The sequence below is a fragment of the Pundamilia nyererei genome, unplaced genomic scaffold (genome assembly GCF_000239375.1).
Source record: "Pundamilia nyererei isolate P.nyererei 1_Seehausen unplaced genomic scaffold, PunNye1.0 scaffold00120, whole genome shotgun sequence".
NCBI lineage: Eukaryota > Metazoa > Chordata > Actinopteri > Cichliformes > Cichlidae > Pundamilia > Pundamilia nyererei.
The window spans coordinates 964,774-983,703 of NW_005187521.1; the positions used below are offsets into that span (position 1 = coordinate 964,774).

At 39.5% G+C, this 18,930-nt stretch overlaps 1 protein-coding gene across 3 annotated transcripts in view; it reads right to left on the minus strand.

Annotated features, from left to right (window-relative positions):
- Positions 1–18,642, minus strand: part of LOC102211048 (phosphofurin acidic cluster sorting protein 2-like) — a 51,379-nt gene extending 32,737 nt beyond the window's left edge. For all 3 annotated transcript variants that reach the window (XM_005742406.2, XM_013913203.1, XM_013913204.1), the window contains exons 1-2: positions 18,192–18,642; positions 641–728 (exon numbers count right to left, since the gene is read on the minus strand). In XM_005742406.2, the coding sequence (XP_005742463.1) occupies positions 641–728; positions 18,192–18,403 (300 nt within the window). In that variant the 5' untranslated portion in view covers positions 18,404–18,642. The remainder of the gene's footprint in view (positions 1–640; positions 729–18,191) is intronic.
- Positions 18,643–18,930: the final 288 nt, after the last annotated feature.

Below are 18,930 nucleotides of genomic sequence, written 5' to 3' on the forward strand. Positions count from 1 at the left end.
TCTCATACATTTAACTGGAAATAGTAAGAAAAGACCATGACAGTACAACTTTGTACTTTAATCTCCATGTAAACCCAGGCTTCATCATGTTAAGTGAGGTCTCTGTTGACGCGATTTGGTCTAAAAACCAAACAAACACTTGTTCATATTCATATATTTTAGGGGTCGTTGTTTTGACAGAGAATTAATTTGTTTAAAAAAAAAACTGTCCAAAACACTCAGCTTTTTTAAACCTGACATTAAAATCACACACAAAGTAACCTCCATACAATATATTGAACGGAAATGTTGAATAACACCGAGATTAGGCGAGGAGTGCATGCACAAGCAATCAATGAAAGATACACAATCCGTCTTAAGGTGCTAATGCTACTGCTTAGCATGGTAATGCCAGTCTGCCATTTAAGGAACCTGAGAGCACGTGACTCACCACAGCTTCCTGTTCACCTAGGGAGGTTTTTTCTTTTTAATCAACCAGCAGGATTACTAGCTTGTCTTCTCAGTGTCTAGGCTTTGCAATTACATTCAACAGCATCAAGTAAAGAGGAAGCAGTGAAGCACAGACTCCAGATGGTGACACACCGCGATCTTACAACTGAGCCTGTTATTCCAATCACACTAGGGAGATTAACCCACCCACCTGTATTTTGACAGCTATAGACAGAGAGTTCAGCTCTTTATCCAGTTCTTTGAGGACGACCAGCTTTTTCAGTGTGAGGGTGCAAAGCCTGTGGAAAAGAAAACAACAGAGGTTGAGAAAAAGACCCGAGTAAAGGCACAAGTACAAGAGCACCTTCATTACTTGATGAGGAATCTCAGTGTTCAAGGCTACTTCTATTCAGCTTTGTGTCCCCTTAGGGAAAAATCTATGGCCCTTTTGTAAACAGATGATACACAAAAGTGCTGCTGCTTTACAATTCATACTGTCTGGTTAATGGGCAAATTCCTTCTAAAAGATGGCATAGCACAGATGCTTTGACAAGCCACAAAGTACCATTAGTGAAGCCTGCAAATGCTGTTTGAGCATGATAATACACATTAAAATGCTGAGCAGAGAGGCTTATGGGATTCACTGCCGTGTTTATGATTAAATAAGATGAGGAAAAATTTGTTTTTTTGTTTTTTTTTTAAGTGGGAGCTGTTAAGCTGTGATCCAGGATGGGTGAAATACAACGAAGCAATCGAACACAGTAACACATAATGTTTAATCAGGAAAAAAAACCCCACACAAACACACACAAAGAAAATGCACACAAACACACACACAAAATTCCTTTCCTCTTTCACGGCTATACAACTATTTCACAATTCTGCTTCCTTTCACCCACACCAGCTCCCCCCCAAGGAAACTTCCCTCTGCAGTGAGATACTCCACAAAAAAGTCAACAACTCTTAGGCCAAGTTTACTAAACTTCCTCCTGACCCACTTTTCCCACCAGCCCTGTTGGATTAAATTGTGATCAGCTTGAGCCAGAGATGCAGACAAGAAAGAAAAACAAATCAATCACTCAATTTTTTTTTTCAAGAGCCACTTTGCTATACTCACTTCATCCAGGCACTTCCTGCTAGACGACTATGATTCACAAAGACTCTTACTGTTCAATACAAAGAAAAATGCGGTGTTGCAGATGACAAAAATGGAGTGGTTGTTTATTATTCAATGCAGGAGGATGACGAACACTGTTTGTTTTTTTTGTTTTTGTGTCTTTACTGCTGCTAAAGGCTCAAAGATAGCTTTAACAATTAAAATAACAGTTTAAAATAAGATTTTAAGAACAAATTGTATAATAACACTATAATTTATTATACGGCTTCAAATGAGATAAAGACCAATAAATTCCAAGGGAGGTTTTTCCAAGTGTCCCAAAATATTTATACACATTCAATTATGAATTAAAAAATATATCTGAACAGGTCAGGAACTCAGTGTTCCTGTGATGACTCTCTCTAGGCCCACTTAGTGATGACAGTCCACTTGGCTACATAAAGTACCTCATCTGCCTTGGAATAACAGTTGCAAATCTATTTGAGGTTGGAGTAATTAAATGTTAAATCTTCTAGGTAATGCACGGATTCAGCTTGCCTTCCTGTGAGGATGACTCATCAGTCAGCCATAGCTCTCTGTCAGGACACAAGGAGAGAGAGAGAGACCGAAAGTAGGGCTGATGGTTTAACAACATCTCTATCCCATCACAGCTATCTCTCCTCGCACACACTCATTCTCCAGACTCTGATTCACATGTAATCAAAACAGCTTCAGGCGCTGAAGGGGGTCACCTAGGGTACTGGGAATTTTTTTATTATTATTATTATTATTATTAGAAATGTTATCACCACTCCTGCCTGCCAGTGTGTTGTGTTGTAAGTGAAACTCATGGCCATCTGTTGTGGCCTGGTGCCAGGCTGGCCCTGTGCTCCTACATAGAGCCAGTTTACTTTGCCACTCAAACTGTGATTTCAGTGACAAACCAGGTGTAGCACAAAAACACTAATCAGTGTGGTAAAATAAGTAGTACACAATGATTCAAGGACATTTTAACTAGTTTCAGAAAAGATTGTGACAGTGTGTGATTTAACAGAAGAGGGGGGGGGCTGCTATTTGTGTGTGGTCTCCCTTCCACTTAGCAGACACTGGCACACGCTCAAGATAAAAATAGGGGCTTGCAGGAGCCCTTCACAAGTTGCATTAATCCTCCCTTTTTTCTCTTTCCCAACATTCCCACATTCCCAGAGAGACCCTGGGGTGGAATCATAGCACGCCTGTCTGTGCCAAATGGGACCAAAGCAAAACAGTGTTATCAATCCATAAGGAAAGGCAGGGTGAGTGCAGAATTTATAAAACAGTCTCCAATTCAATAGTTCTGTGAACAGGCAGTGGAAAGGAAAGATAAGTGACATATTTTCTGTTTCCCAGTTGATAAGAGTCCATGAAATTCCTTTCAATTTCAATGCTTGTGCTGGTTCAGCCAATAAACTGCCTGCTAAGCTTTTCTGATTGAGTTATCATTGTGATACACTGAGTTTATTTATGTTAGAATCCTGGTTATAAGGTCTTTACAGGCTGAGTTTGAGATGGGATTACAGCCTACAAAATGACGGGAAGGTTGAATCGACACCTGCTCAGACAGTTATTTGATAAAAGTTGAATGTTAGGAAAGGATTTATACATTTGTCGTGTATCTACCATAGCAGTGACCTTCACTGGTAGACTAATGAGCCCTGTCACATCACACAAACTGTTCTGAAACAGCTAAGGAAACACAAGAAGAAACTCACGGTTTTGACCTGGCATTCAAACTCCATACATCACACTCTGATCAACTGTCCTTGCATCACCTACAGTACATTTTTACCTTCAACAGAGAAGAGTGGACTAAGAATGCTAAGTTCAAATAGTGCTATGCGTAAAGACTGTACAAATCCTAGCAGGACGCTTAAGTTCACCAATGACTTCCTTTCAAATGGCACGTCAAAAATGATGTCACAACTGCTGGAGCGTGGTGGCTTTGGTATAATTTTGGCTGCTTCAGCCCGGCTGGTATGTCATCACTCAGCTGCATGAGTAATGCTTCTCCATCTAAGTCCATTAGCACGCCCAAGTCACTCACTGCACCATTACTAACTGTTAACCTTTTCTGCCTCTAAAGTAGAGCAAGGTCATTAGATTGCATGGCCATTTCCGCCTTTTAGATCAAGCAGACGTTCAGATATCATCAAGGAAATCAAAACTCTGGAGGTGGCAAATGTTTCCATTTGTGTTAAGCAAGTAAAACTATCCAGACAAGCAAGGAACTGTTCAGACAAGCAGAGGAAAGATAAAGGATTTGCATGGAAATCTCTGTAGCTGAAATAGCAAACACAACAAACCTTGCCAACTATAAACACAACCTCATTTCTCTGGTAGTTTATTGCCAGTCATCAATTTTTTCTGGTCTAACCATGGAACTAAAACTGTATTACTGCAATGAGAAAAATCAATATAATCAACACTTCTTATGAGACAGATGGAAGCTGTGAACTGGCAGAAAAAAAAAAGTACCTTATAGATCAAATGTTTCTCTTTGCTGTATTTGGTTTTAGGTTTAACCAATCTTTTCTAATTTTCCTCGGATGCAAAATAAACTGTGAAGTTGCTGTTGTAAAAGACGGTCTGTCTGTAGCTACACTTGAATCCTTTCACTTTTATCTGTGTTGGACAAACAAAACAACTTATCAGGCAGTCCACTCAAACAGTTGTGGCCAAATATTTGGTTCCAGATAAGAGCCCTGTGATTGTGGGTTGTGGAAGGGTTTACATATCATCTTATCTTTTCTCTCTGCTAATAACAAATAAAGGTACAGAAGTAAAAGACACATTTGAAGTTTTAAAAGTTCAGTTTTGTATAAGAATAATCCTTTCACCCTGTCCCAGAATAAGGAAATAACAACAGAATTTGCAGAGTCATAGTCAAGCCAATCCATCTCTACCTCTAAAGACTGAATATTTCGGTTCACCCCTTATCAAAGAGATGTATGAACATCAGAGGAAAATCAATTTTGAGAGGTGGATTAAAAGGTGGACAGCAAAGTAGCAGTCAGTCAAACACATATTCTGCACCGCTAATAATTCTTTTTGTTATCTACTCTCTGCAGCCAGGCTGGCTTTCTTTCACGAGGAGGCCTGACACAGGTTCCTCTGGAGTCAGCTCTTTGAGTTTGACACTTTAGTAAAATTATATGACTGTGTGGAGACTGCTTATGTCACATACACTCTATATTTCACTGACTTCAAAAGCTATTTAAAAAAAGAAACTAAAACTCAAGGCTGGAACCCCACGGACCTTAGCTTCCCATCATAAGACTGGAAATGGACATGCACCTTATGATTGGTCAGTAATCTGATTCCTCATTTCGATCATTCTTAGAAATCTGCGTAGACTTAATTCATTCCAAAGTCTCCTCTCTTTTTGCAAGAATCTCAGTAAAGGTAGCTGTTGTTCAACATTCATTAGCTTAAACTCAAACACAATCTGTTCAACTCGCCGATTTAGAGTGCAAGTCATCAAAGGATAAATGTTACTAAACTTAAGTCATCAGTCAATTAAAGATAAGCTACAGGAATGACTGAGTATGCCGTCTTAGAAAGAAAAACTGAATCACTCAAAATAAAATAAAAAACTGGAATTAGTGCATGTCTAATGGAAATCTTGGGGCTGAAAGTATTTATTATTTCCACTGTATGCAGTTCCACTGTTAGGCTGACAACAATCAGCTTACTACAGAAAAATACATCATCACAACACCAGTTAAGTGTATTTCTGGCGTTCATTCTGTCTACATCAACATCTTTGAAAACTGGTTGCCCAACATGTACTGCTCCTTAGGAGTACATGCAGTTACTATCACCAAACTATTCCTGGATATCTGTATTTGCATGTCACAGGTGATAAGAACACTTCTAAATTTCAGAGCCTATAAAGAGCCAGCAGCTAAAGTAATCAAAATTCCAAGAAAAATAAAAGCCCTATTTTGATAACGGTGCTTGCGCAGGATGACTCTAGCTGGGTTCTCAGCTTCTTCACGTTTTTCCAATGCACATTCGTATCAGTTGAAATGACAAACACCCGTAGCTCTTCAATGCTTTCTAATTTGGACAGTTTTTTGTCCAGTGACCAAAAAAAAAGAAGAAGATCTAAACATATACAGGACCATCAAAAGGTTTATTGTGCAAATATGGACATGCTTCTTTACACAAATGAATGTGCAAATGTGCATGGTGCTGAAAGGGAGGCAAACAAAACCTCTGAATTTAACTATATGCTGCCTAAACAAAAACACACTTTTGTAATTCATCCTGTAATCCCTTGGTCAGCATTCTAGTTGATGTTTTGCCAGTTCCATGCCCTCGGATCACTGCACAGCAATTGTCAGTGGCACAAAGCAGAGGGAAGTGGTAGATGGAGGATGAGTGATGTAACAGAGCGCTCAATGAAAAAAACAGTCTATGCTGGATATGTGCTGGGGGGCTTCCAGATAAGGGGGGGGAAAAATGCTTTTAGTGGTTTTAACGTATTATTTTACGTATTCTCTGCTGAGATGTAAATGCAGTTGCATTCATTCTAATAAAGCACCGCTGAGCATAATGCAGTGCATGAACTTCTTAAGAAGGCTGCATATGGTACCAGCTAATACATGGGGGACTGACAAAAAGCAAAATTCTCTGCAGTCCATGTCCCTGAAGAGAAAAGCTACAGCACTGCGTTCCTCAACAACACTATTATTTTTTCACATCTGGTTGCATAACTTAACCCAAATAAAAGTTACGCTAGTATAAAAGCTACTTCTACTTAATATTTCATTCACTTACAGCAAAAAAACAAGGAAAGGTCTATTCATCAGAGGGTTCGCTTATGGAACTCCTGAGTTTGTCTGGGCCACAAACCAATTATGTTCTCTGTCTTTTTAATATTTTATTCATCATCTTTCAATCAAACTGCAACGAAAGTGAAAAGGCACAAAACAAAGCCCTGCATTCGCTGATCTAAACTCCAATACACCCACTTTAACAAATGTGAAACAGAACTTTAAAGTTTAGACAAATATGACAAAGCAATAGAGGCTGCAAAGCAGTGGCAAACTTAAGTGTGATACGACATTTGAAAGTTGCTAGAGTATTTTTTAAATACAAATATAAATTATGATTGATGAGGACTAATACATGAGACCAAATATATTAGTTTAAACAAGTTCAAAAAGTAGAATGTGCCATGAGAGCTTAGCCTGCACTTAGGCTTGCATGCAAAAGCTATCTTAGCCCCCAAATATCTAGTTGTTTGTGCCAGATGGCCATATGCTGGTTGGGCTTTAATTCCCTGAATGAAATCTTCTGATGGTCACAGTGACAGAGCAGGAAAAGGCTTTGACCAGACAAAGGGAACAAGAGAAGCAATTAATCTGGTAAAACCTGATTTCTGTAGTATTTGTGAGGAAAAACACACATGGCCATAACAATATAAAATTGGAAGCAAACATATCTTTGATAAGACTGTCTCTTCGTAGAGTGGTGTGTATGGTGCCAAAGAGGTTTTAAAGCTGCAGTCATAGACTTTGGGGGACCGTGCTGTCTGTCCATTTTATACCAGCACATTGCTGAATGTCAAAAGGCCAGAACTGAGTCAGACATTACAGAGATGGCAGCTTATCCCTTAACAGAGGGGTGTACTACAAAGCGAGATTAATGACTTAGTGAGCTATGTCAAGATTAAAGTCAGGAGTTTTCTGTGTCACAAAAGCAGCTCTCTTTACCTGGCTAAGTTATGCAGAACATATATCTTTTTTTTATCCACAACATGTTATAAGTGAATTATAGATTTTTTTCCTGCTGGATGGATTCATGGCTGTTAAGCCGTCCCTTTCTAAAACCACTGCGAGAAGTGCAAACTGTTTTTGTTGCACTGTCACAGGAATATGCATGTATACAAATGGTGATGCAGACAACGTATTGATCAAATTACACTTGACTCTAATCGGCTGCTAAGTATCTTTTACACCCCTGGAACTACTACTAGAACGTAGAGCACACACCATGAATACTGCCTCATTAACACTAATTTTAATTTGATCTGCCAACCAACTAAAGTGCTTCCCACATCTTTTATTAGGCGCTGTGACAGTAATATATAATATTTAAATGTATCCAGTTTAACGCTTCAGACTTCTAATGTGCAGCTGTCACTGTAGAAATAAAGAACAGCACCAAGAGTCCACTCAGCCATAATATAATTAACTTGAATTTTAATGTTTATTTTACCACCCGGTGTCATAAATCCCAAGATAAACACTTTTCTGCAGAATTAATCTCATCTTATTTATAACAGTGTTGCGTTATATTATGTTAAAGATCCTGATAGAATTTTAATCACACGTTTATCATCATCACCATCATCTGCTCAACTGAACATCCCTGATTGGAGCTTGGTGCACTCACAGGGATCGTTTTTCATGTAAGAAGACTCATATAATCTGTGAAACTCCTTTTTTGTGAGTGTGCAAAGGCCCTAAGCAGAAAGCCTGGCTAAACAGAAAAGTTGACAACTGTTATCTCCAACTGAGAATTTAGGCTTTGTCAAGCCAGCTAACACAAAGTAATTCTGGGTGTCTTGACCTTCAGAGTATACCCCTCTGAGGTTACTTCACTAAGTCAGAATCCTTACAATGCAATCAAATGCTCAAATCTTTTCAATATCAAATACTTGAGCTTGCAGAGAACAAGTCAACTCCTGTTGTGATTAAATCTACTGCCCAGTTTTTATGGTAGTAAAACATATAACAGCCATAAGTCTGAAAACTAAAACAACTCAATCTTTCTATGAACTGTTCATTAATGTATTTCGGAAACTGTTAACATAACATGAAGCCAACGTTCAACTCTGAAGCAAGGTCCGCTCAGTTGTGATGCATACTCCACTATAGGAAGTGCTGATAGCATTGCAACTGTTGATTCACAGGCACTGAGTCTATATGCACGATTTAAGGAATTTGCAAGAAATTCACTAATGGACACAAATCAACTTTTCTGCATTTAATTTTATAAATAAAAATAGCAAACCTAAACTTATCAGTAACATCAGCTGACTATGTTTATCAAGCTCCAAGTGAAACATCAAAGACTTGTCGAACAGGGTGCTGTCTTTGGTTTCTCTCTTCTCCGGCTGCACGCTCCGTTTATTTCAACAAATCATATTTTGACAAACTATGGCTAAGTGCACAACTTCCTTGGATTTTTGGAGGAACACGGCCACTGGGAAAACCCCAAGAGACAGGAAATACGTCTTTAAAAAAAATCTTACACAGATTCAAACCACAAACAGTGTACAGGTTATAATTAATACTGTGCAAAATAGAAATATTGCCATTTAGGAAGCATTCATATTCAATACATAGTTTAAGTCACTGCTGAATTGAACATTTACTTTCTAAAGCCAGTTGATGCATGACTTTCCATTGGTTTCATCAGTCAGGTATGAAAGCACCCTGGCAGATGTGATTAAAAAAAACAAAGGTAGGGGAGGGATTGGTCATAACACTCTGTAATTAGGTCTTTATGAAGTTCTTGGTCATGAGGCTACCCTGAGCAGTGGTACAATATGACTGCGGGATTAATTTTAGGTAATTTTACAAGTGAGTGGTACACTGCAGCTCAGTGCTAGATTTTATTTCAGTTTGGTGAGTTAGGCCTTCAGTTCTTTACCTCAAATACTCAGATGAAAAAAGATTTATGTCTGAGAAGTGTAAATCAGAGGATTAAGCAGTATGTGCTTGTTGTGAGGACGTTCTGGTAAACTCCTCTGAAAATAATGGGTAGCAAGTTTATATTCCTGGCTGATATAAATATGGGTTAAAGGGAAAACCATCGTTAGAGGCAAGTCAAAAAATGCAAAGCTTGCTGTTAAGTGACAACAGGAAATGCATGCTTACATCTAACCTGGCCCTATATTTTACCACGCAGTAAACCAACTGAGAAAGCACTTTTCCCAGTTGTACTGGAAATCTACCAAATTACCAAACTGGTCCTTAACTGGGTTAACACAACCCAGTAACATGATTTGTGAGTCAGCAAGTAAGAATCCTTGAAACAAAAGCTTTCAGTTGCAGACACTCCCACTGGGATCTTTCAGGCTACTTTCTTATTCAACTCTCCAGCCTCTTTAATACTAATTAAAAATACAACTCCATGTTGCAGTCACACCTCAGTGATCTGACAGTAATTTTCAGGAGCTCAGTAAATAGTTGTCATCCTTTGTTGTGTTTCTGCAGTGGTAAACAGCTCTTTTGTCTCTGCCCTGAACACATATTGGTGAGGTCAGCAACCCGATGTTTGTAGAGGAAATGCAAGACATGACAAGACCAAACATGGCATGACTACAGGCAATATCAGATCCAAAGATACCAGATCATCATCATCATCACATACAGCACATCACAAAAGAATATAACAAGGAAGATAGTATCTTGCTAGCATGCAGATGATACTGATGATAGATTATTTTAATAAAAGTGTTTATAAGTTCCTGTCTGCTGTATTCAGTAGCTTCCATGTGACTCTTCATTCACTACTCCAATAGATACGGGTGAATGGTAACTGCCACTGACAATGTTGTGGCTGAATTTTAAAATCCTATTAAAGGTGAATAGTATTCCTGCTAGAAATATTCTTTTGCAAGTGTTCTATTGGTTTGATCAAAAGCTTAGTAGCGAAGCCTTCTTCCACTCTTTCTGTCCAGCCTAGTGATCAGGAAAATTCAAGTTTTTGATTTTTTAAAGAAGAAACAAAATATTGAAAAAACTCAATGGAGGATTTAAATTAAAAAAAAGAAGGCAGGGCTAACATTAGGTCAGTTTCCTCTAAATCTGGGACTGTTATTTGTTGGCAGAGATAGTTTGATAATTTTAAAACACAATATTACTGGATATCATTTTATTCATTATATAAGTATCACTTTCTGATGCTAAAGTGGATCAGTGAATGTACACAAGGCTCCATAAGGTTTCTCTACCCCTCTAATTTGTCATGACTGCTACTATACTAACAAGGACACCAAGTGAGCATGTGCCCTCAAAGGCAAATAGAAAGTAGTATAAGGATGACAATGGATTCCTCGTGACTAAAGCAGTCCATGTGCACATCCACAAAGAAGTATAATGCAAATCTTATTGTATCGTCATACATACTAAGAAATGTTTGGAATGGCATTAAACAGCATGAATATATTAAAATGTACACAGCCTGTAGGAGACTGGATTTATAGCATGCTGAGCTTATATAAGCCTTTTTAAAAAAACAACAATGATTCATCTTTAAAAGCCATGATGAATGGGCTGCATTGTGAAAAGATGAAAGTGCAATGAAAGGGCTGGCAAGGGAAAGCCAGCCAGACCGCTGCGTTGACCCCGAGAGCTTTGACACATCCATTGCTCCACGTCAGAATAGACCCCAGCTGAGTTTTCATGATATTGTACAGTAAATCTGAAGTCCTTAGTCCTGTTTAATGCAGTCTGACAATCTACCACCTTTAATATGAATATGAATAAGCAGAATCAATTTTCAAAGCTGTAAAACCTAGCCAGCAAAGATGTACATGGCTGCTCCTATCTCCAATGTAAGGACACGGCATTGAAACTGAGTGAACTTGATGATATCTTTCAGTTACATTTAAGCATTGCTGACATTTCATCTAAAGGATCAGTGCAGCTTTCCTATACATATTTAATACTGACATATGGTGCCTCTGCTGAGCATCAGACAGGATTAGGTCTGCCCTTTAATTCTTGCATCCACCACACCGAATCTGTCTGCTCTCATTAATGATCTGGGAATTTAGAAACACCCTCAGCTTCCTAAGAAAAGAAACAAGAAGAAATAGACTTTATTCAGGTTCTACAGATGATTCGCGTCTGTATTGAGCTCTATGGTAACTGAACCAGATATGGCAGTATGATAAATCAAGTGTAGAAAATATTGCCTGACGAAGCAAGGTTTGCCTGTTGTCATTGCTAATGATGCTAGAAGGACTTCAGCTGACAAAAACACCCTTCCAAACCTGCACTGACTCGTACCATTTTCTGCAAAGTAGACAAGACTTTCAAGAAAGAAAAATGATCAGGACACTGAACTGGGAATTGTGCAAACAACTATACAACGGTCAGCATCAGCAAATAGTTCACTTTCCCCCCTAAAGTGATTAAAAACCTGACACAACCCCACCCCCCATTTTATACATCCAAATGACTAATGGACTAACTGTATCCGTGCTCCAGCTTCTTCAGAGATTCTGCACACAGATCATGTTTTTCCTTTTTATCAGTTCAGCAGTAATTTTAACACCAGTGATAGCAAGGTGAGTAAAAATAGAGAGGTGAGGCCAATTAGGCTGACGCTGTTTGCTGCCAAGTAACAAGCACAGTCATTTTTCCATTACCACAGATAAGCATGTGAACGCAGTATGAAAAATGCCCATTTTTATACCGTGAATCGTTAATTAATGCAGTTTGTGAGATGAAGATGGGAGATGTTGGATCTATGTTAACGATCCATCTTTTTAACATTAATCTTAGACTATGTAATACAAAATTCTCATGTGCAATGCTTTGCGGCACCTAGATTTAAAACAGTAACATCCAATTTTTTGTCCTTAACCAAGTAAGTGTTCATATTTAATTTAATTTCACCTCAGTGCAGATCTAACTTAATTCTTTGTTAAAATAAAGCTGCTTGAATTTAATGCACAGAAAAAGAGAAGGTGGCACAACTGCAGTGTGGGTCAACTGATCAAAGGCGCATGGACAGAAACTGGAATCCAGACAGTTCAGACTCCTTAATCTGTGATTAGACAAGCAAGCAAGCAGGGCATCCAACTCCATGTTATCGGAGATTTCTCACTCCAGGGACTGTTATGTCCTCATCCAGACAGAAAAGGCAAAGATGCTGATTCTTTTCTGGGGCTGTTAGCCAAAACAAGGGAAAAAAAATCTTCTATTTATGAGACTCAGTAAGATGAAAGAAATGTTCTTTGAGTATGGCTGACAGTTAAGGTAAAGTGATTTGACGAAGGATAAATATAACTGCACTGCCAGTCTGTGTTTGTTTACAAGAGAAGACTCTGCTAGAAATGTAGTACAGGATTTCAGACTGCCATGATGACAAATCTTCATGTTTTAAAACGGTCTGTCATGTTTTCTCATTCATCAACATCATAAATGTTTTGTGTCTGAAATAATGGTGTCTGTGTTGCTGCTGGCATATACAGCTCAGGAAATGCCTCACTGGGAGAGGTGGGAAATAAACAGTGCAAGAACAAGAGAGAAAATATGAGTTGAGAGACGCTGTCCCCAGTGTGCTTATTTTGACAGGATCCTCCCTGTATCAGAGGACACTTTCCTTGCCTCGCTTGCTGGCTCAGGAAGCTGGATCTCTTCACTAGCAGAGACCCCAGTATCCGCCCACAGAAGAATCTGGCCTCACTCCCATACTGAGGTCCACGCAGGGGGAAACAAACCTTTCTTCCCTTTGTGAGACATTCAACATGAGCATTCAGTGCATGCCTGATCACCATAAAGCTCAGGGCCAATTCAGCAAAACTTTTCAATAGAGTGGACAATCCACAGCTCAAATCCTGGCTCTGTTCCAGAGAGCAGGTTGTTAGTCAACAACGGAAGGGAGAAGGGTACTGAAACCAGACTGAAGGAGGCTGATTTCAGTTGCACCAGCAGCTCTCTAGTTGCCAGGAATGTGGAATGTTTCCCAAGGAAATTCCTCCTCCTCCAGGAAAGCAGGGAAGGAAACCAAGAGAATTTTGACACATATCAAGCAGTGGGAGTAAGCACGAAAAAGAGGGGCGTGAAGGTGCTGATTGGTCTTCTGTCAGCAAAGCGTGTGAACAGCATGGACAGCATGGAGCCAAGTTGAAATCTTATTTGAAGACATGATAAAACAAAAGGGAACTAGTTTAACTATTAATGTGACTAAAATATGAAACATGTCTAAAAGAAAGCCACATTATGGATTCTTATTTCTCTAACAAGAAAAATAAAAACATCACGATCCAGTTACATTTGCAATATTGTCACTTTCAGTATCTGCTTTAAAAATAGAGCTGTCATCCCTCTAAATGCACCTTTGTTCTGAGTTGTTTATATTTTGCATGGGCATCTTGCCAAGTATCATGCCATGAAGTCAAATGTTGCTTCTGTAACAGAGCATTAACAACATGCTCTTTGGGGATGATTCCTCAGCCTAAAAGCTTGCTTCATTTAAATCATTCAAAATACCATATACCATTTAGCATCAGGTGTCAAACAACGATTGTAAACATGGTGCAAACAGATGTGGCGACTGTGTCACAATCCTGAAGGGCACTGGAGGCGGCTGATGTATATGATTCCAAAAGGAAGCAGAGGATTAAGCAGACAGTGTGTGTGCAGCATGAGATTACTAGCTCCTCTTTTCCTGTTATGAAATCAGATTACAGCAGCTCCCCTGCTAAGAGAAACAATACCCATGCCTTGAGATGAAACACTTATTGAGGAGGTGAAAGGGTGAATTTAGATCATATTATCTGACAGTCAGGCGTTCTTTACTTGTACCCAGATTTAATGGTCTCAGCAAAGGGTTAATCACTGAATTTACAGAAAACTGGAAAATAAATCTAAGAGATTAAGGCCATGGATGATACTAGAAACTGCACGCTAACAGTTATGCATGAGGGATATTTTTACATATCCCTTATGCATCACAGCATAAAGGCATAAGGGATAAGTAAAAAAATGTCTTGCTGATGGCTTCATCTCTGCTGACCCAGAACAAATATGACACAATAACGTTGCTCTACTTGAGCCCGGGTTTGTTTTCGTTTATCATCTATATCTGCCATACACAACACAAATCTGTTTGATACACTACAGATTGAGGCAGAAGATACAAACATCTGACCAGAGTCTGCAAAGTACACTCAATTACTATCAAGATAAGGCTCTGCCGCTCATGAGAGAGTAAAGCCATCTTGGGACTCACATGAATCACACAGACAGAAAGAAGGACGCACTACTCGGCAGAGATAAACATCAGACGGGAAGAGGAAGACGTTTTTTTGTAGCTTGCGAGCTAACTGAGATGCATTCACTTCTCTGAGTCCAGAGAAATGTAATAGAGGGATCTTTATACACAGAGGATTTAAAAAAGAAAATCAAGGGCACGCCAACATTTTCAGATCTACAAAACATTTTCCATTTAGCAACCCAAAGAGGATGATGTTTACTCTGAAAGCAGACAAATTGTCAGCTTGAAAGTAAGTTAGTTATAGCTTCATAATGCACCTAAAGCTTTGGACACAATGGAGGTTGGAGAGCTTTTATGGACACATTAGCACGCTGCTTGTTCGTGTGTAGAGATGATGTTGCAACAGATTTGAGCTAGGTGCCACTTTTCAAATAATGTCTGGGCTTGGTTTAGTCTCAGGTAGGATATTTTCAGCTCTTTTAGGGTTTTATCAGTGCAGATGTTTATGAAAAAGTCCTCTATTTTGAACTTGGCAAGAAGCCAATGCTCTCATCCTGCTGAAAATTCTTTATCAAAATAAGATAAACACAGGACCATATTTTGACCGTCGCATTAGTGCCATTCCAGCAAATACCACATCATTACCTCAACAAATTCTTGCCTGTAGACAGCTCAGCTGGATTTTTGAACAGGCCACTAAACTTCTTTAGTTCTGCTGTGTAACCGCAGCTACACCTGTCTCTTTATTATTCTCGTATGCTTAAATAAAGGGGAAAGGATTGGTAAAAATAAAACCACTCTACCAAAACTGTTAGGGTCAAAACAGCTAAGAAAGCACATCATCCACCATGCAGAGCACTGACTAAATTATTTTTAAATCTACTCTAGTACAAAAATACCCCAGTTTTTTTAAAAGCTTAGTTTTACATGCATAACTTTATATTCAGCACAATTTCCCAAAATATCAATGAGACACTTAAATGTGTCCAGTAAGCAGGTTACATGAAGATGAATAATGTGGGTATTATGTCCCTCAGCTGTCTTTGGTAAATCTGCAACATCACCAAAGCAGTTGTCTATTCTTTTAAGAGGGGAAAACAGGTGAGACTTCTGTACTTCCCCCCTCCACTGCAATAATAATAAAAACAAGAAAAACAAGGGGAAAAATTATCAGCTTATAAGAAATAACCTGCAATATGAACAGCACGCTGTATTTCACTGGAGGGTGGCAGACTGGCAGGCATGGCAATGCCGGAATCAAAACAATGCTTCTCTAACTATTCCAACAAGCCTGTTAAGGATGGAGCTGTCACAACACTACGTCCAACAGGTAGGCGCCAGAATACTGTATGGTGCACTGCAATAAAACTCTATTTGCATTTGGATATACCCAGAATTTAACAAGCGCAAGATTCTAAAATATGATTTTTGTTTCATCCAGCTCCACAGTTAGAAACCATAAATCTGTGCTAATATAATAGCATATAAAAGCTAACAACATGTTTTCCATTCTGACAAAAACATCCTTTCCTGAGCATGGCTTTCAATGGAGCTGAAGGGCTTAGGATTATTTACCATGTTGTAATTATTAGAAAACAACAGCTGTGCGTGATGTTTTGGAGTACCACAATAAAAAACACTCAGCTGGTAACAGCCCCGTGGCCTCATCTGAAGCCGTGCCACTTAGCTGGACACCCACATTTGCTAAAGGCCAGCTGAAGAGCAAACAGCTGCACACAACATGGCCCAGCCCCTGAAAGAATGCCAAGGCAGAATCCCCAAAACAAGCCTTGGGTTGGGCTTCATACAGGACTTTTCACACTAGCTTACAATAAACGGTCAGAAAGCACATAAGGCAGAATAGCCTGTGAGCACTATACCTCAAAGCCACCGCATATAACAATAATTACAATAAGGCTTTTCAGGCTGAATAAATAATTGTGTCATGAATTAATATGCCTAATAAGTTCTTCTCCATACATATCAGATCTAACAAAGTATCCCATTCATCAACAAGAAAGCTGTGGGTCGAGTAACAGTGTACCTTCACTGTAAAACTCATTAATAATTCATTGTGATCCTCACCCATATTCATCTCGGATACAGTGCCTTGTACATCATCCACTTCAGAGAACAGTGTAATGACAGACGTGGGAAATCAATGTACATAGTATTGCATGTTGTATGAATGCACAACATGCTGTTTTCTGCAACACAATCTTAAAACTTAACAGATACAACTATCCAAAATAATCTCATGCATTAGTCACTGTGCAGCATTTGCTGTGGCCTGTCCAGCAACTAAATAAATAGTGAAATCACATTTTCAGAAACAGGACTACAATGAAAAAGGGCAGGGAGCTGTATAATCTAAAAGCAGTGCTGTCACTTCAAAGACGATTCATTTTCATTCAAGCTGGCTTTAAATCGTTTGAACCATCACAGCCAAACAGAACAATATTCAACATTCACACAGGGATCTGAAAGATCAGGAATTTTCCCACATGCAATGATTCCGTTCGTACATACATGCTCATGCAGGCACTATAGAGACACAGGCACATATACACACATACGGCCTCTACATTGACTGTAGAGGAAACCCTCCCCTCCAAGCCCACTTCTATCCCAATGAGTGGAGCAGATCTAGGTCAAAGCTGATTAATGTGCCCACAGCTCCCGAGAGGTTTCTGGTCAGGTGGCACCAATGCCTGCTCACTGCTGAAGAATACTAACGCAAAGTGTCGCAGAAGATAACTGATAACGCAACAGGAAAACAATAACATTAAACAATCAAAAGTATTTAATTTCTTGTCATATCCGCTGTTTCGTCATTACTGTGAGTCGCTTTGTTTGTGACTGTTTATTGCTGTCTATAACGGGGTAGTCGACTCCGATCTATAGAGACGTAATCACAACACAACCCACAGCATAAGAACTTAAAAATTCTGGGAATTTCAAATCGCCAGGCAGCTGCAGAACTGCTCGTTTGGTCAGGCAGCTCATGACACATAGGGCTGCAAAAGGATAAAAAGGATGTCTGTTGCTTATGAGACGAACGGCATCCATGCCACTGTATTTATAGATAGTTATGCCGCTATTGGGTGGCAAGCATTCCTTATACCTAATCAACTACAGGCCTATCCGGACATTTATTATGTGCAAAGCTTCATCACCATAAAAAGAACATAAAGGAAACCTAGTAGAATCCGTCTAACAGATGAACTGGTTAGCTGAACTTTTGTTAGCCAGTTATAACGGTCGAAATACATTAAAAACACCGAGTGTTAATAAATTATTACAGGCTTGTTAATTCGTCTAAGCTATTAAGATACAAATGGAAATTTTAACATTGGTACTTTTGGCGCACTGCACCTTAACGTGGCAAAACAAATGTGCATTTAGCACAAAACATTATAGTAACTTCAAAACATTTGCTAGGTAGCTTTAGCATTAGCCACCTTGCTAGTTAGCTTGACAGTTAGCTCCCCAACAGTGTTTTGGAAATGTGAGGCAACTAGTCCGTCCTGCCTAACGTTCCACTCAGCGAGGGCGTTGTTAAAGCAAACGTTAGCCAAAGATTTATTCAACGTTATGGAGGCTTGCAAACATTGTGATTTGTGGTATTTTCACGCTAACATGCCAATGTTAACGTTACCTCGGGACGCAGCTTGGAGATGATCGGTCTATCTCCCAAGTCGCAAAAAGGTTCATGGGCACAGGCATGCTGCCGGAGCCCGAGCCTAGGACCACAGCCCCGGCCAACGCTCCGGTCGGGAGGCTCGTCGGCGCTGGTCCACCACCGCCACCGCTGCTCGGGTTCAGGAAAGCGGCACGGACGCCCCCTCTCTCTACAGCCGCCGCCATCATCACCACCACCACTGCTTGGGGAGCAGCCCTAGCTAAGTGTCGGACGAACGCGGGAGCCGCTGAACTCCGTTGCTACCTGCTCCTGCTCCTCCACACTGACTCCCAGCTGCTCCCCACTGACTGGAGATGCTGATAGTCGGGGCGGGGCCTGTTACCACTGATAGAGCACGTCGCTGCGTCCAGGGTGGGACATGCTTACTATTAAACTGAAATTTAGCATACACACGATAGATACATTAAAAAAATACACGTCATAAAAATACTAATCTATCTCTGGCCTTGTTTTAGGTGAAATTTAATTAGTATTTCCATTTAGCTGGGTAAAAGTGCTGGCCTACATTAAAAGTTCAGCCTGGACTTTTTAGTCTTTTTATCCTTTCATTTAATCCAGTTCGTTACTGTCCTTTATTTATCTATTCTTTTACATTTTCAAAAAAAGTGCAAATAATGAGTTAAAATAGAGATCAAAATAAACATTCAGCTAGGTAATAGCCTTTTACCTCATTTAATATCTACGGAATCTTAAC